We start from the raw sequence: 16939 nt of genomic DNA on the forward strand, positions 1-16939 counted from the left end.
AGGAATGATGTTGTAATTGTTGCTGCTTTGGAGGTTGTTGCTCAGGCCATGCAGAATCATCATAATGCTAGAATGATTGATGAGTTGTGTAGCTTGAGTACGTTCTAGAGGGAGAATCCACCTACCTTCAGGGGTAAGTATGATCCTAATGGAGCACAAGAGTGGCTTAAGGAGATCAATAGGATCTTCCGAGTGATGGATTGTTTTGTTGCAGAGAAGGTGCGTTATGGTACTCGTATGCTAGCTATTGAAGCTGATGACTGGTGGGTTAGCACTCGTCAGAGATTGGGCGCTGTTGGCGAGGTGATTACTTGATTTGTGTTCACGAGGGAGTTCTTGAGGAAGTACTTTCCCGAAGATGTTCAGAGAAAGAAAGAGATGGAATTCCTTGCGCTGAAACAAGGGAATTCAATCGTTACTGAGTATGCTGCTAGGTTTGTGGAGCTTGACAAGTTCTATCCATAATATAGCGAGGAGACGATTGAATTTTCAAAGTGTATCAAGTTTGAGAGTGGGCTGCGTCCAGAGATCAAATGGGCCATTGGATATCAGCTGATCCGTAGGTTTGTAGAGTTGGTGAACACCTGTTAGATTTATGAATAAGACAATATTGCTCATTCGACTCAATACAAGAGTCTGAACGAGAAGAGAGGAAAATTGCGTCCTGATTGTAAGAAGCCTTATGACTCTCCAGCTGAGAAAGGGAAACAGAAGGTTTCCGATTGAAAGAAGACAAGTGGGGGAGGAGCTCCTGCTTCTGTCCGGGGTTATAGGTATGGTGAGCAAGGTCGTCGTTCCAATGGGTGCGAGAACAGAGTGTTGAGATGTTACAGATGTGGCAAGACCGGTCATCGTGTTATTGACTTTAAAGACGATGGTCTGACTTATTTTAATTTTGGTGAACACGGTCATATCATTACCCAGTGTCAGAAGCCAAAGAAGGATGATGAGGCTTCCAAGACTAATGGTAAAGTGTTTGCTTTGAGTGGGGCTGAAGACTCCAAGAAGGACAACTTGATTCGAGCTACTTGTTTTATTAACAATGTGGAATTGGTTGTTATTATTGATACTCATTCTACTCATTCATTTATTTCGCTTGATTGTGCTACTATGTTGGAATTGCAACTGTCTTCTATGGATGGTAGTATGGTAATAAATACTCCTGCTAGCGGTTCTGTTGCTACTACTTTTGTTTGTAAAGGATGCCCTTTGACTATCTTTGATCAGAGTTTTATGATGGATTTGGTGTGTGTACCCTTGCACCAAATCGATGTGATTCTTGGTATGAACTGGTTGGAGTTCAACTATGTTCATATTAATTGTTTTAATAAGACGTTGAGGTTCCCCAAGCTTGGTGATAATGGAGAACTGGTGTTGTTGACTGCTAAGCAACTGAATGAATGCCTTGGAGATGAAGTCGTGATGTTTACAATGTTTACATCGTTACAAAGTAACCGTGAAGCTACAAATGTGGAACTTCCGGTTGTTTGTGAGTTTCCAGAGGTGTTTCCGGATGATATAAGTGATTTACCTCTGGAACGTGAAGTTGAGTTTTTTATAGAATTGGTGCCAGGTACGAGTCCAATATCGATGGCTTCTTATATAATGTCGGCTTCCGAGTTGAATGAATTGAAGAAGCAATTGGAAGATATACTCGAGAAGTTGTTCAACAAAGTGTTTCTCCGTGGGGGTACACCTGTGTTGCTAGTTAAAAATAAAGACGAAAGTATGAGGTTGTGCGTGGACTACATGCAGTTGAATAAAGTGACTATCAAAAATAAGTATCCACTCCTTAGGATTGATGATTTGATGGATTCGTTGGTGGGTGCTAATGTTTTTAGTAAGATTGATTTGAGGTCGGGTTATCATCAGATTCGAGTTAAACCAAATGATATTCCGAAGACGGCTTTCTGAACAAGGTATGACCATTATGAATATACTGTGATGTCGTTCGGTGTGTCGAATGTTCTAGGTGTTTTTATGGAATATATGAATCGGACTTTCCATTCATATTTGGATAAGTTTGTGGTGGTGTTCATTGATGATATTTTGATATATTCAAAATCAGAAGAGGAACATGAAGAACATTTGAGTATGGTGTTGCAAGTGTTGAAAGAGAAGAAGTTGTATGCAAAACTATCAAAGTATGAAATTTGGTTGAAAGAAGTGAGTTTTCTTGCCCACATGATTTCTAATGGTGGAATTGTTATGGATCCTTCTAAAATTGATGATGTGTTGCAATGGGAGACTCCGAAGTCTGCGACTGAAATTTGAAATTTTCTTGGTTTAGCTGGTTATTATCGAAGGTTCATTGAGGATTTTTTAAGTTGACATTGCCGTTAACTCAGTTGACTCGAAAATGTCAAGTTTATGTATGGGATGTTGCGTGTGAGGAAAGTTTTGTAGTTTTATTTTTAAAAAATGCAGATACACTCATGCGCCAATTGAGATGACGCATCCTCCTAATGCACGCGCCATTTGAATTGACTAGCATACAGTGCATGCGCCAAATAGAGTGACGCATCTCCTTAAATTAAGTGTCTGCACTATCTCAACGTGCATACTTTTTCTTTTATGAAATTTAATTATTTGTGATTTTTTCTCAAAATATGATTATTGATGTATTTTAATTTCAACTATTGGTAAGAAAAAATGGAGAAAACGTGGGATGCCAAAGTAGGGGTGTTAGGATAAAATAGACAATAGGCCCGAAAGGGAGTCCATTAACCCGGCAAGAAAAAAGCCAACTCATACAGAGGGACAAACACTCACACACCACGACGCAGTTCCTCCGCTGACTGTGACGGAGGCTGCCAAGTGCAAACCGGAACAACCTTCGCAAATCTCAACTAACGCCACACCAACACTTCACTTTCAAATCTTCAAAACGACATCGTATATAGGTATCTATTTTCTTCCACCACATCTAATCGTACAATGCTTACACTGTTCGATTTCCCCAACCGAGAAGCGGTAATTGACCATTTATGTGATTATTTTAGTTTGATTTAACTTAACGCGGTTCTAGGGCTTCTCATGGAGACGCAACCACACGATAATTTGCAGCACGCACCGGTTTCTTCCAGTGACGCCGATATTCTACCCAACGATGCGGTGGCTGATTTTTCAAATCACAGGTGATTTGCGAATTCACTCGCTCGTTTTTCTGTTTGAGAAACTGTTGGTATGAATTTTGTTACTGTTGTTGATTTTTTAGAGAAACTGAAGAAAAAAGCCATGTTTCAAGGGATGAAGTTATTCGGGTTCTACAAGCTATTGCATCCTCCGGGAGGTTCTGGTGAGAGTTACTTTTGTGCTTTAAACGGATAATGATAGTTCCTTGCGTGAATTTGAAATGTAGACGTGCCTTTTGGTGCCATTGACTAAACTATGTTATGTGTTTGCACTAATTATAGTGGAGTCTGTGACTATGATAATTAGTTATTTTATGATATTTGTGATCCTTGTATCTCATACACTTATTGTTTATTCCTTTTAGTTCAAGTTGCAGCAATACTGCCCTTTCTGAATAGATTCAGTTAAGTTTGCTTTGCTAAAGGACTTTTAATTGTAAATGGAAATTAAAGACTTTCCAACACTTTGAAATGATGATATTGATCAATTATTTATTTGTTTGGTTGCTTTAGTGAGCCTGAAATGCATATGGAGAATACAGAGTATTTAATTACACTGAATCACATCGTTATAGTGCCGATGCAGCCTCACTGCCTTGTGTTGCCAGAGGATGTTGGGTTTGGTAAGGAGGACTGACTAGATAGAGAAGCATCCAGGTAGAGGGAGATTAAGAAATATTAAAGGTTAAACTGGTTATTAAGAGGTGTTTAGATATGAATGGTTTATCTTTGGGTGTAAGTTCAGCAGAGATGAGGATGTTGTGTTGGATGTGTGGTAAGACTAGACATGATAGGATTAGAAATGAAAAATATTAGAGTGTTGGGGTAACATCTATAGTAGAGAAGACAGAGGAAAATAAACTCGGGTGGTTTGGGCATGTAGAGAGAAGACCTGTAGATTTAATGGTAAAGAGAGTAGATTAGATGGAGAGAAGTCAAACAACTAGAGCAAGAGGAAAACCTAGAAAGACTATAAGAGAAGTTATTAAGAAAGACCTCGGGATTAACGATTTGGATAGAAGCATGGTCTTGGATAGAACATTATGGCGAAAGTTGATCCATGTAGCGGACCCCACTTAATGGGACAAGGCTTGGTTGCTCTTGTTGTTTTTGTTGTAACTTTGGGTGTAATACATGCCAGGGTTTTATGGCATTGATTGATCTATTCAGCTGATCCCAGCTTATGAGGTCTTAGTGGATGTTGTTGTCGTGTTATCTGTCTGTCCCCTCACCGTTCTGTCCTCGAGGTTTTGAAAGTATGCTTTTATTGAAAGTATTTGCATATTGCTTTCTAATATTTATTCAGAAGCCACTATCATTGTATTCACTACAGTAGCTAAGTTGAAAGATAGTTGACTTGGAGATGGAATGCACTTTTAAAACTAGTGTGGTGAATTTTTGTATAACAGGCATGACTGGGATAATCTCAAGAGTATGCTATCATTTCAGCTGAAGCAGGTATGGGGAGGTATGCTAGCATGCATTCTTCTTTATATTATGTTATTTCTTAGAGGTATGCTAGCATGTAGCTTTTCATATTATTATGTTAATTCTTAGAGGTATGCTAGCATGTAGCTTTTCATATTTTTTGTTGTTCATATATAGTTTATTGGATTTTTTTAATTATTGTTCATGCATCCCGCTTCAAATACGTGATATTTTCATCTTTTATTTGTGTTGTACAGGTATTGTCTGAGTACCCTGAGGCAAAAATGACAAGTGAGCAGCAATATGCTTCACTAAGAGAATCCTACGCTGATTTGGTCCACAAATTGGATGATGGTATGGTATCTCACTATTTTTTTAGTATCATTCAATTTTATAGACATCAATTGGGAGAATTTAATATTGTTTTTAAAATATTGAAAATTATATTAATATTCTATTAGTCTTTAGTAAGTGAACAAAACTGTTGGAAAATCTCCGCCTTCAGGTCCGCCCCTAGTCGCCTTAATTGCGGCATTTGGCTTGCCTTCATTGCAGCCTCCAACACCTTCATTGTGTTGGGTTTGAAGGGATGGATTTAGATTCACATTGCTTAGAGATATGGCTGTGTTGTGTTTGTAAGTCGGGGCAATCCTCACCTTACAAGCCGGTTTTGTAGGGATGAGTTAGATCCAACCTAAATTCTGAGATAAACTATTAAATTACTTTTTCAAAAACTAATAAATGTATTTTGTGAATATCAATTTTAAAGTTTTGCGAGCAATGTTTCATACTCATCTCTCCCCTGGTGCATCTAAGGGTAGTAAATTTTGGATCTGTTCAACTTGTCAATTACTCTGATACTTGTTTTGGAGTCTTGACTGTAGCAGTTCCCAGTTGAACTGGACTGACCCGCCTTCCGGTTTTCAAAACATTGGCCATAGCTACCAGTGTGTCATATTATGGTAAAATAAGTGGCCATCTCTACATAGAATATACATTATTTTGTAACAAAATTTTCTTAGAGAAACATCTATGTTACAGATAATGACATTTATTTTAAAAACATATTTGAATTCTCAATAGTTGACTTTTTAGTTGGCCAACATGTATGTCTGGAACGGAGATTAACTGACACTTAATGAAACCAAAACTTTTAGAAGAGTATCATTGATACATAAACTTCCTAGTGATTGGCATGAGTATCCCACACATACTGACTTCCTAGTGACAGTCATTTAGCTGCTAAACTTTTTTAGGATGCCAATTTTGTTAGACTAGGCCCAGATCCTGTTCTTTCTTAATCATTCACCTGCAACGAATCTCTTGAATAACGATCTCCTTTTAGGTTGCATATGCCATGTTACCTTGATGCTTATATTCTTTTAGTAGTTTGAAGCTGTTACTATTAATTGCTGTACTAATTTTTTTTTGGGTACAATCTTTAATAATTAACTATGAAATTCTTTTCTGAATTTCAGCACTTACATGTTTTATTGATGGCCCACCATTTACGTTGCAAAGGGTTTGTGAGGTAAATTTTCATCCGTTGTGCAATATTATATCTTGGCTCCAAATTTCGTCAAGTTTAACATGATAATACAGAACATTGTTGTCTGATAGCTTGTATTTGAACAGATTCTATTGGACGCAAAAAACATTTATCCAAATCTTTCCAAGCTGGCTTTAGCTCTTGAAAAGGTATGCATCATAATGTGACAAATTTAACAAAATTAAAGATTGTTTGTAAATGGTTAATCATTCATTTTTTTGGTTGGTAGCACCTGAATTGTGGATAACTTATTTAAACACTTTGCTTGACTTCGTATGGTTTTTCTCTCTGTAGAATTTGTTAGTTACATCTACATTGACAATCTGCACTGATCCATATCCTCAAGAATCAGTACAAGAGACTAATGCCATAGAGAAGCCAAGTGAAAAGCAGCAGGAGCAGCAATCTGATGACGCGCAAAATGGTATTGAGCCTTTGGTAACAGACAATGACGAAGTAATGGTTGACGCTGATGCAGGTGATGATGTGACCATTGAAATGGAAACTTTTGAAGATGCTAAATCATCAGAAAATGATCCTGAGCCAAATGTTAATAATGCACAAGTCTCGTGATTACTATCCATTTTTAAATCCATAAACTGTTAATTAAGTATAGACTCGGATGTTTTCTCGCAATGAACTCCAAATGCTGAGAGAAACAGGTATGAGGAGGGGTGAGGCCATTGTGTTATTTAAGCTCTGCTCTTGTGATAGTTAGAGCTTAGAATTTCATAGCACTTAAAATCAGAACAAAGTCCTTATTTAGTATCCATTGGTTGTTATGCTTGTATTGGTAGCATGAGCTTGAATATCTTGGTTGTTATGCTTGTATTGGTAGCATGAGCTTGAATATCTCACTGTAACGTGCTTTTAATTTGTACTCTGAAGTTAAATTATAAAAAAATTCTGATATAACATTTATATCATCCAAAAGCGTATCTCAAGAATTATGCATAAATTTTTAAGAAACATGAGATGGATAAAGTTGCTTTTGAAAAGGTTTTTCTAATCTTTTCTTTTCCTATTCTGGTAATCATAACCAAAAAAAGGCGCACTCTTGTAGTTTATTTTTCTTAATCTTCAAGTTATTATAATAATAAGCAGGGTAGTGGAAAAATTATCAATATAATTATAAAAATCTACAAATTTAAAGGAGTGTATGCCGATGGAAGTTATTCTTAAACACCAATCCAGGAAAATTATTTTGCTGCTTCTCTATTGATTATTGAGGTTTAATAGAAGTATTAATAATTCCTTTTTTTTTTCTATTGATAAATTTTTGTTATTTTTTTAAATGTCGTTTTTAAAATTCAAAGTAGTATTAATTGTACATTTGGCAAAATTAATTCTAATTATTTATTATTGAAAAAATGTCATTAATAATTAAATAAAATAAAATAATTAAATAAATGAATAATCAATTAACCAGATATTTAATTGATCTATGAGTAAATGAGAATGAATATTTGTTTTTTTATTTTTGATGGGTGAATGATTTTTTTTGTGCGCGGTAAGAATGGGTGAATGAATATTTGTTGTTGATCCTTATAACATGTTTACTTGAACATTAAATTTCTACTATATAATATATGAGAATTTTCTGTTTATATTTTAAATTAATTTCCATCAAAATTAGTTTATGTCAATACGAAATACTTTTTGTTTGTAATTCCATGCAAATATTTTATTTCTTTTCAAATAATTAATTTTTTCAAAAAAAAAAAAAAACTTCTTTTTAAATTAATTCTCAAACTAACTATTTTTCAAAAAAAAAAATTTCACCAGAGAGGTGTAGCCACTCTTTGTGACACATGCATGCATTTTAAAGAGGAAGCACCACACTGCATGACACATGCTCCTCTATCATGCCATGCAATGTGGTGCATGCATATATGCTAAAGTACAATAGCCATTTTGTGTGACTATGCTCCTCTATCATGCCATGCAATGTGGTGCATGCATATATGCTAAAGTACAATAGCCATTTTGTGTGACTGTACAGTAGCCATTTGGCTACTCAGTTTTTTTTAATTATTTAAATAAAAAAAGTTAATAAATTGAAATAAAAAAAATTATAATAATATTAATTGAAACAATAAATTACACAATGATTGTATATTTTTTACCGACCCCATCCCCGTCCACCCAAACGCCCACCGGTAAAACAATAATGGTCCCGTATTTGCCTTTGAGACCTTTGATTTCTCAGAGGTGTTTCAGATCTGTTTTGAGTCGCTTGAGGCAGAGGTGCTTGATGTTAAGTTCTCGGGACATCAGTTGGATCATACAACTCCTCGACCATTTCTCCCTAGTTTACGTTGCTTCCAAAGAGGTCGGTGTCCATGTTGTCGAAGTTCGGTCGTGTTGGTTGGGTTACATGTGGGTAAGGTGGTTGATAGAATTGAGATGTTGAATTGTTGTTAAAGCGGAGTAATGATTCTTGTGGTGTTTGAAAGACATGTGATGGACGTGTGCTGTAGTGGTGTGATGTTTGACTGTATATTGGTTGGGTGCTATGGTAGGATGGAGAGGAATTATAAGTGTCATCGGTGCTATGATAAGATGTGGTGAAAGCATATTGTGTGTGGAAAGAATTGTTGGCAGGTTTGCGTGGATGTGGTGGTGTAAGGTTGTTGGGATTGGGTTGATGTGGTGGTGTAATATTGTTAGGTTTGGGTGGGTGACAATGTTATTGGGTTTGGTACGGTTGTAGGATTGGTTATTAGGCGTATAGGGTTGGTTGTTGGACGTATGATGAAGCTCTTTGCGCGAGTCGACCAAATATGTCTCCCGAGACAGAAACAAATTTATAGAAATTGATGTATACCAACACATATAATGCCTAGTTAGTCTCAGAACTTCCTTGTTAATTGATTTGTTTAAGACCAGGTCATGTCGGTGCCTCCATCGTACCCTAGAGAACTCCCTCAAATTACCAAACCCCATTGGTCATCGACTCTTAATTGATGCCATTGTCCTAAACATGTCGGGGGTTCTGGGATATTTTGTTGCTTGCCGAAATGCAGTTTCACAAGGTCACTGTGGTGCATCTCCACAGTAGTGAACCTGATGATTGATGTTTTGAAGTCCAAACTACAACAACCTCAAAGTTAATCTCATGGTCATGGTTGACACCTAGATAAGGCATCCAGACATAAGTATTATGCTCTAGGAACTGTTATTAGTTTGGAGACACTCCCGACATTTGCACCATATAGAAATTATGTTAATGGAAATAGAATATTTCATCGACTGTTCTGGGCGTATGAACCATGCATCAAAGGTTTTGCATCCTGCAAATCTATTATACAAATTGATGGAACCTGGTTGTACGGGAAGTATAAAGGAACTTTACTCATGGCAATGGCACAAAAGAACAACAGTAATATTTTTCCAATTACTTTCACTCTGGTTGAAGGTGAGACGGCTGGTGGTTGGAGTTTCTTTCTCAAGAACCTCTGCTTACACGTTGCTCCTCAACCCAACCTCTGTTTGATTTCGGACAAACATCCTTCTATTGAGAGTGCTTACAATAACCCTGATAACGGTTGGCAAGAACCCCCCTTCGACGCATGTCAATTGCATCAGACATTTTGCTTAAAATTCATGAGGGCGATAAAAATCAAGACGCTTCAAAAAAAGGTTATTAATGCGACATATGCTTTAACAGAGTCATCTTTCCAGCACTAGTGCGAAGAGATCTGGTTGACAAATGCAGATGCATTAAGGTGGATTGATAACATTCTAGTATAGAAGTGGACCATGGCATTTGACAATGGTCAATGATCGGGAGACACAACAACAAATCTAGTGGAATCAATGGACTCGGTCTTCAAAGGCATCAGAAACCTACCGATAACCGCGTTGATTAGAGCAACATATTTTAGTATGGGGTCATTGTTTGATACCAGTGGTTCAAAATGGTAGTCAGTGTTACAATCAGGGCAATTATTTAGTGAAAGCTCTATTAAATTTATTCAAGAGGAAACTTCCAAAGGTAACACACATGATGTTACAGTGTTTGACTGTATTAAAGGTTGGTTCAATGTACTGGAGAGAATGGATCATAATGAGGGTAGGCCAAGGGGGTACTATCGGTTCGAACTAGATAAAGTTTGGTGCGATTGCGGATAGTTCCAAGCCTTTTGTATGCCTTGCTCTCACGTCATATCGGCATGTGCACATTCTCGCCTTGATCCTAGAAGACATTTATCCCCCGTTTATATTGTCGAAAATGTATTAAATGTGTACATCAATACGTTCTCGGTATTAGCAAAGGAGGATTATTGTCCTACTTATCAAGAGAACATTGTTTGGCACAATGACCATATGCGAAGGAAGAAAAAGGGCCGCCCTAATAGCACCCATATTCAAACCGAAATGGATACGACAAATAAAATGATAAGATTATGCAGTACGTATCGTCAACCGGGACACAATTGAAAAATTGTTCGAATATTGGGTTTAGCTCTCAACATAATTCTTATGCCATTCTTGATATGTAATTTATCTGTTGTAAGCATGAAATTTCAATTTAAATTATACTTTCATTTCATATTCAAGTTAACATTCAGGTACAACATAACACAACCACGCAAAATAAAACAACACGATAAATAAATAAAATAATTAAGCACATCATAATAACTACGAGATTACAATCATCAAGACAATATCAGCTAGTCTAAGCATTATCATAAGTGTGTCATAGTCATTTGAACGAATTACTCCATACTCATTGGATATCTTAACTTGTCTATCAATTCTTCTGAGCTATTCACCGTGCTGAATGTCTCTGTCTAACCAACTGATCAATCTCCTCTAAAAATGCTCGAATGTCTGCGTATTCCAAAGTTTGATCTTCATCGCAGGTTTTGTTGCCGGAAAAAAAGTTGAGCATCTCTTTTGATTAGTGAAAACAATAGAAGGGTACTTAAAGACATATTTAAGAAAGAAAAAAGAAGATGTGTGAAGTGGTGGAGATGAATGGTTGCTTCTATAAAAAAACCAAAACAATTGAGTAATCACACAAAATGACTATTGCACTTTAGCAATATGCATGCGCCACACTACATGTCATGACATAGAAGCATGCGTCGTGCAGGCCCTGTTTTTTTTTAAAAAGTGGTTAGTTATAGAATTAATTTGAAAATGTGGTTATTTGAGAAATATTTTTGAAAAATGTGATTATTTGGAAAAAAATTCCAAATATTTAGTATGTATTGGTGAAAAAAAGAAAAAAAAAATTCATAGGCATGAACGTTGTGCAGTATTATAATATAACCTAGTATTTTTCAAACATAAACAAGAAGAGCATCATCGTAGATTCCTTGAGGGAAAACAATTGTTGAAAAAAAGCAAATGAAAAAGTGTCGGTAGATCAATAAATGTTTCAAGTGTGCGATCTATGAGCAGTGGAGATGCTTGGCTCCACGTGCTTTTGTTGGAATTCAATTTCATTTGATCAATCGTTTCCAAATCACCCTCAAATCTTTTCTCTTCCTTCACCCCTCCCTCAATGGCCTCAAGGTTAGTTTTTTTCTGTGAATTCATTACTGGGTCAGCGAAAAAATATGATATTTTTATCATGTGAACGTGAAATTTGCATTTTTTTTGTTTCATTTTTTCATTTTGGTGACATATGAAATTTGTTTTAGTGAAATTTTGTTTTTTTGGTTTGGAATAGCTGATAAACTCACACACGAGTTATGGAGAATTGTTTTGATCTATAACATACAACTTTGTGGATTGTTATTTGCTAGCAGTGACATTTATTTGTTTTTTGTGCAATGTGCATAGTATCTTATTCTGTTTATGTCATAGCAGGACAAGGTTTTGCATCAGGAGTTGTGAATCTTGGTGAAATTGAAGTTTTCAAGGTTACACGGTTTGATTTCATTTGGAGCAGTGCTATTCTAGACTTTAAAAAAGCTGTTATATTCTACAAGCCTGTGGGAATACCTAACAGTTTCCATGTCCTTGGTCACTATTGTCAAACCAGTGACAAGCCTTTAAGGGGTTTTGTACTTGTTGCGAAGGAAGCACGAACTTGCATGACCGAAACTAATGAGGAAAAGTTACCTCCTCTGAGGAATCCTGTTGATTTTAAGTTGGTTTGGAGTTCGAATGAGCCCGGCAGTCTTGAAATTTCAAGTGGATGTGGTTATTTTTGGCTACCCGAACCTCCCGAAGGTTACAAGGCTGTTGGATACTTTGTTTCAAACAAACCGAACAAGCCTGAGTTGGATGAAATGTGTTGTGTTCGTGCTGATCTAACTGATAAATGTGAACCTTATCGTGTAACATTTGCTGTTAGTTCTAGAACTCCGGAGTTTTCGTTTCAGGTATGGAGCTCAAGACCTTGTGACCGTGGCATGCTAGGGAAAGGTGTTTCTGTTGGGACTTTTCTCTGCAATAGTGGTTTGAGTAATGGAGAAGAGCACCCTGTTGCATGCTTGAAGAACCTGAATCCTGCTCTGCCATCAATGCCTAATTTGCAACAAATTCACGCACTTACTGAACATTATGGCCCTACTCTTTTCTTTCATCCTGAGGAAATTTACTTGCCTTCTTCTGTTGATTGGTTTTTCAACACCGGAGCCCTTTTATACCAAAAGGGTGAGTCTGCGGGAGAGGGAATCGATGCAGCCGGCTCAAATTTACCATGTGGAGGATCAAATGATGGCCAATTTTGGATAGATTTGCCAAATGATGGTCGGAGGGATCTCGTCAAACGCGGGGACTTAAAAAGTGCAAAGCTTTATATTCATGTAAAACCAGCTCTTGGTGGGACTTTTACCGACATTGCAATGTGGATATTTTGCCCCTTCAATGGGCCAGCCACTTTGAAAATTGGACTCAAGAGTATACCTTTGAGCAAGATTGGAGAGCATGTTGGGGATTGGGAACATTTCACGCTTCGTATATGCAACTTCGCCGGAGAGCTCTATAGTATATACTTCTCGCAGCATAGTGGCGGTGAATGGGTGGACACGTGTGACTTGGATTATATTGATGGCAATAAAGCTATTGTTTACTCGTCAAAAAGTGGACATGCAAGTTACCCTCGTCCTGGAACATATATCCAAGGATCTTCAAAACTAGGTCTTGGCATTAGGAACGATGCTGTTCGTAGTAATTTTTACGTGGATTCGAGTATCCATTATGAGATTTTTGCAGCTGAATATCTTGGAAATGTTGTCCCTGAGCCTAATTGGTTGCAGTTTATGAGACAGTGGGGTCCCAAAATTGTTTATGATTCAAAAACTGAATTGGATAAGATTATCAACGCGCTTCCTCACGTGCTTCGGTCTTCAATGAGAAACTTGTTTAACAAGCTTCCGTTGGAGCTGTATGGCGAGGAAGGTCCTACTGGGCCTAAAGAGAAAAATAACTGGATACAAGATGAGAGATGGTGAGATCTGATGATTTGTACACTACTGATGGAATAGTAGCAGATCTCTCACCACAATTGGGTTGAATCGAATGAGAATTCTTAGACTCATTGCCTCTGTTTGGCATTCAACATGTTTTGCAGATCCAAATTTATTTACCACGAGACTTTACAAGAAAAATGCAGTAATGTATTAAGGGCCGGCGCAGTCGAAGAATCATATACCCAACACGTGTTAGAAATGTTTTAAGGGCCGGCGCAGTTTCTTCTGCATATTCTGCAAAGGCCAAAAGCAGCTCAAGGCATTGAGCATCTCACAGTTCTATAATTTCCTCAACAAATTGGGCATTTAGAATTTTGACGCACCAACTTGAGGTGGGATTATGAGAAATATTGTTAAATATGTGTTATAGAAGCTGTAATCTCCATTTTTATAGATTTATAGATGAGGAAATCTCAACATATCATATATCTTTAACCAATTGATAGGCATTAGCTATTGTAGGAATGTTTATAGGATTAACATTAGAGGTATATTCTTTGAGTAATTGTAGGAGGTTGGAGTCTAATTTTTTATGTTTATTCTTGTATATATATTCTTATAATATCAGTGGAAAAGTTTGACAGATTCCATTCTTTAGGTATTTCATCTTATAATATCAGTGCAAAAAATTTATTTCAGCCTTTTGTTGCCCCTCCATCACTTTGAAATAATTCGAATTACTTCCAAGAAAGGTCATCCAACTCTAAACCCTGTCCCAAGTGTGAGTATTGTAACCGACTCGAGTTTATTATTAAACGATCATTGAAGTTGCATTACAAGTCTCCACACCAGGTGAGTGCGACTCAAATTGATCATTTAGACACTATTCAAACCATACTTTAGGGATCTCCGACAAACTACAATGATTTTCTTAGGTAATGTCAGAGTAATTAGAACTATGGTTATACTGTTTCAGTTATCCACATTGGTAATTCATCTATTTTGTTCTCTCAATCATCACCCTTGGCCTTTGGACTCTTGATTTTGGTGCGTCTGATCATATTATCCGTGAAGATGATCTTCCCTTTCAAGAGTGTCTCATACTTCTTTGACCGAATTACAATAAATAACATAAAGGTACTCTCCTAAGCACTCATCATTAAGTACTTAACTTTAAAATCAAATTTGACTTTTATCTTCTAGTTTCAAAAAGTATCTAATTTATTCCTTACTTTATTATTAATACAATATGTAGAAATAAACAAACAATTGATAATACAGTTTTACACTTCATAGCTTCAATAAAAAAATTATTCTAGTTTTTTTTATAAGTCAAACCTTTCACCATTAAATAATGGTGGATGCCTAATTATATGGTTGATGCGTATTTATGAGAATTAACTTGTTAAAAAAATAAAGTGTTTATAGTCATCATGTTATCTCCTAAGAAGATAAATCTTATATCATGAGTTAAACTTTGATACAACTGTTGAACAAGTGATTTCAAACACAATGAGAAGATAAATCTTATATCTTGAGTTAGACTTTATACAACTTATTGAACAAGTGATTTCAAACACAAGAAATAAATGAATTGTTTAAGCTGAAAAACGACGTCTAATTATAAAAAAAAATATATTTTTAAACATGGTTGGTGACTATTCTTGGGGCACTATTATAGTGGACTTACAAGTATATGGAGTTGAATGCTAGACAAAGTTCAAGATGAAGCATCTAGCAAAATGTATGAAACTGCTTTGAGTAGCATGTGCATGTAATTATTGAATTAGATGTTAAAAATATTTTATTTAATATTGTTTACTGATTAATATACATTGATGCTGACCTATCAGCATTTTTCTATTGGCGGATGGATGGGGGTATAAGCTTAGTACACGAGGGTGGTAGTGCATGTAGTATGGTACTTGTACTTTGTTTAGGATTTGTTGGTATTATGTATTTGTAAATGATATTATATATTTGCATTTTGGTTATGATTATGTTTATTTTGTGTTATAATATTACTTTTTAATGTCATGTTATGGTTATTGTTTGTTTGTGTAGTTTGAAGGTTAAAATATCAATAAAACATGCGCTGTAAAATACAAGTTCAGATTCAAGAATCTAAACACATGATGAGAAGGTGTTTTCCATGTTTCTGGTCCTATAATCCAAACCCTTTTTGAGACAGTGTTTTTGCATGTTTAAGATTTTATAATCTGAAACGTATCAACCCGGTGACTTTTACTGTATGGTTTAGATTGCATTAATGCGTTTTATGGACTAGAATACACAAAAACTTGTATAAAATAATGTGTTTGGTTCATTTGAGTTTCACATTTGAAAAACATTGAACTCTTACCCATACCTAGGTAGAATGAACTCTAGTCTAGTTGAAAATTATTACAAGAATTGTCGATGTTACACTATCTAATTTGTTTAAGATCATTGTTGATGTTACACTATCTAATTTAAAAGATCAAGTGGACCAAATGAATTGTCATCTCTACCATATAAACACATGAAAGATAGTCGGTTGTTCAACAATCAATGATAATTAATGTGTTTTCTTCACCAACATGTAACTTCAAAATGATGATGTGAAAATCATATTCTAGTATCATACAATTGACCAACCGAGTCATGCATAACATTTATCAAATCAAAACATTTGTTCAAATTTGTACGACGCGGTTTTATCAAATGATGTAAGAAGTATTTCGTTTGTCTAATTTGTACTTTTTTTTGTGTTTAATTGATGTTTTTAATTAATGTTGATATATTATTGGTGTTGATAGTATTGTGTTGTTGAATTTAATTTAATTTAAAGAAGTATTTATGTTCATGATATTTGTTTATTGGGTTCACCATTGTTCATCATGATTGTTTACAGTTGAATTTATCAGTGACACCATCTACACCTTTTCTCTGTTCTGTTCCATATTTTAAAAGTTAGCCCAATTAATAAAATAACCTTTGTTTGCTTATTTCTAAAAAAACTTGAAAGGGTTCATCGCTGAAACAGTAGAGCTTCCTCCCTCTCCCTTTCAAGAAAAACCACAAGTCAACAAATAATCAAGTTTTAAAACCAATTTGAGTGTAAACCAGAATTTAATCAAAAACAGGTTCAGAAACTGTTTACAGCTGTGAGCCAGTTTTTTGAAAAAAATAGTCTGGTTTAACAAACGTGAACCAGAAAGTGGATTGGTTTCTATGGTATGGTTAACCTTGCACATCCTTAATTGTAGCAACAGTTTCCAAATATACAAAGCATTCTGATAGGCAAAAAAAGAAGTAATAGCAAACACACAACACATTGCTGCAGCATAACAGAAAATTGTGGCAAAATCCCAACGTATTTCCCAGAATCATGAATTTTATGAATCAAGGCACCAATGTCACAGCCACACAGAAAATAACATTCAAGTAAGATGGGGAAAATCAAGGGAGAA

General features: G+C 35.9%; 2 protein-coding genes across 4 annotated transcripts; both read left to right on the top strand.

Moving 5' to 3' along the window:
- Positions 1 to 2685: 2685 nt before the first annotated feature.
- Positions 2686 to 7028, top strand: LOC131602286 (uncharacterized). Of its 2 annotated transcripts, none has more exons than XM_058874367.1 (8): positions 2686 to 2903; positions 3003 to 3137; positions 3218 to 3298; positions 4544 to 4592; positions 4820 to 4916; positions 6041 to 6093; positions 6198 to 6260; positions 6406 to 7028. In XM_058874367.1, the coding sequence occupies exons 2-8, from the start codon at positions 3037 to 3039 to the stop codon at positions 6682 to 6684; spliced, it is 723 nt and encodes a 240-aa protein (XP_058730350.1). In that variant the 5' UTR covers positions 2686 to 2903; positions 3003 to 3036; the 3' UTR covers positions 6685 to 7028. The 2 variants fall into 2 exon arrangements, with proteins under 2 accessions (XP_058730350.1, XP_058730349.1); XM_058874366.1 differs by having other exon boundaries at positions 2689 to 2903; positions 3029 to 3137; positions 6406 to 7024.
- A 4350-nt stretch (positions 7029 to 11378) lies between these two features.
- On the top strand, positions 11379 to 14142 carry LOC131607177 (hypothetical protein At1g04090-like). 2 transcript variants are annotated; one of them, XM_058879200.1, is made up of 2 exons: positions 11379 to 11640; positions 11935 to 14142. In XM_058879200.1, the coding sequence occupies exons 1-2, from the start codon at positions 11532 to 11534 to the stop codon at positions 13527 to 13529; spliced, it is 1704 nt and encodes a 567-aa protein (XP_058735183.1). In that variant the 5' UTR covers positions 11379 to 11531; the 3' UTR covers positions 13530 to 14142. The 2 variants fall into 2 exon arrangements, with proteins under 2 accessions (XP_058735183.1, XP_058735184.1); XM_058879201.1 differs by having other exon boundaries at positions 11938 to 14142.
- Positions 14143 to 16939: the final 2797 nt, after the last annotated feature.

This window comes from Vicia villosa, linkage group LG5 (genome assembly GCF_029867415.1).
Source record: "Vicia villosa cultivar HV-30 ecotype Madison, WI linkage group LG5, Vvil1.0, whole genome shotgun sequence".
Lineage (NCBI taxonomy): Eukaryota > Viridiplantae > Streptophyta > Magnoliopsida > Fabales > Fabaceae > Vicia > Vicia villosa.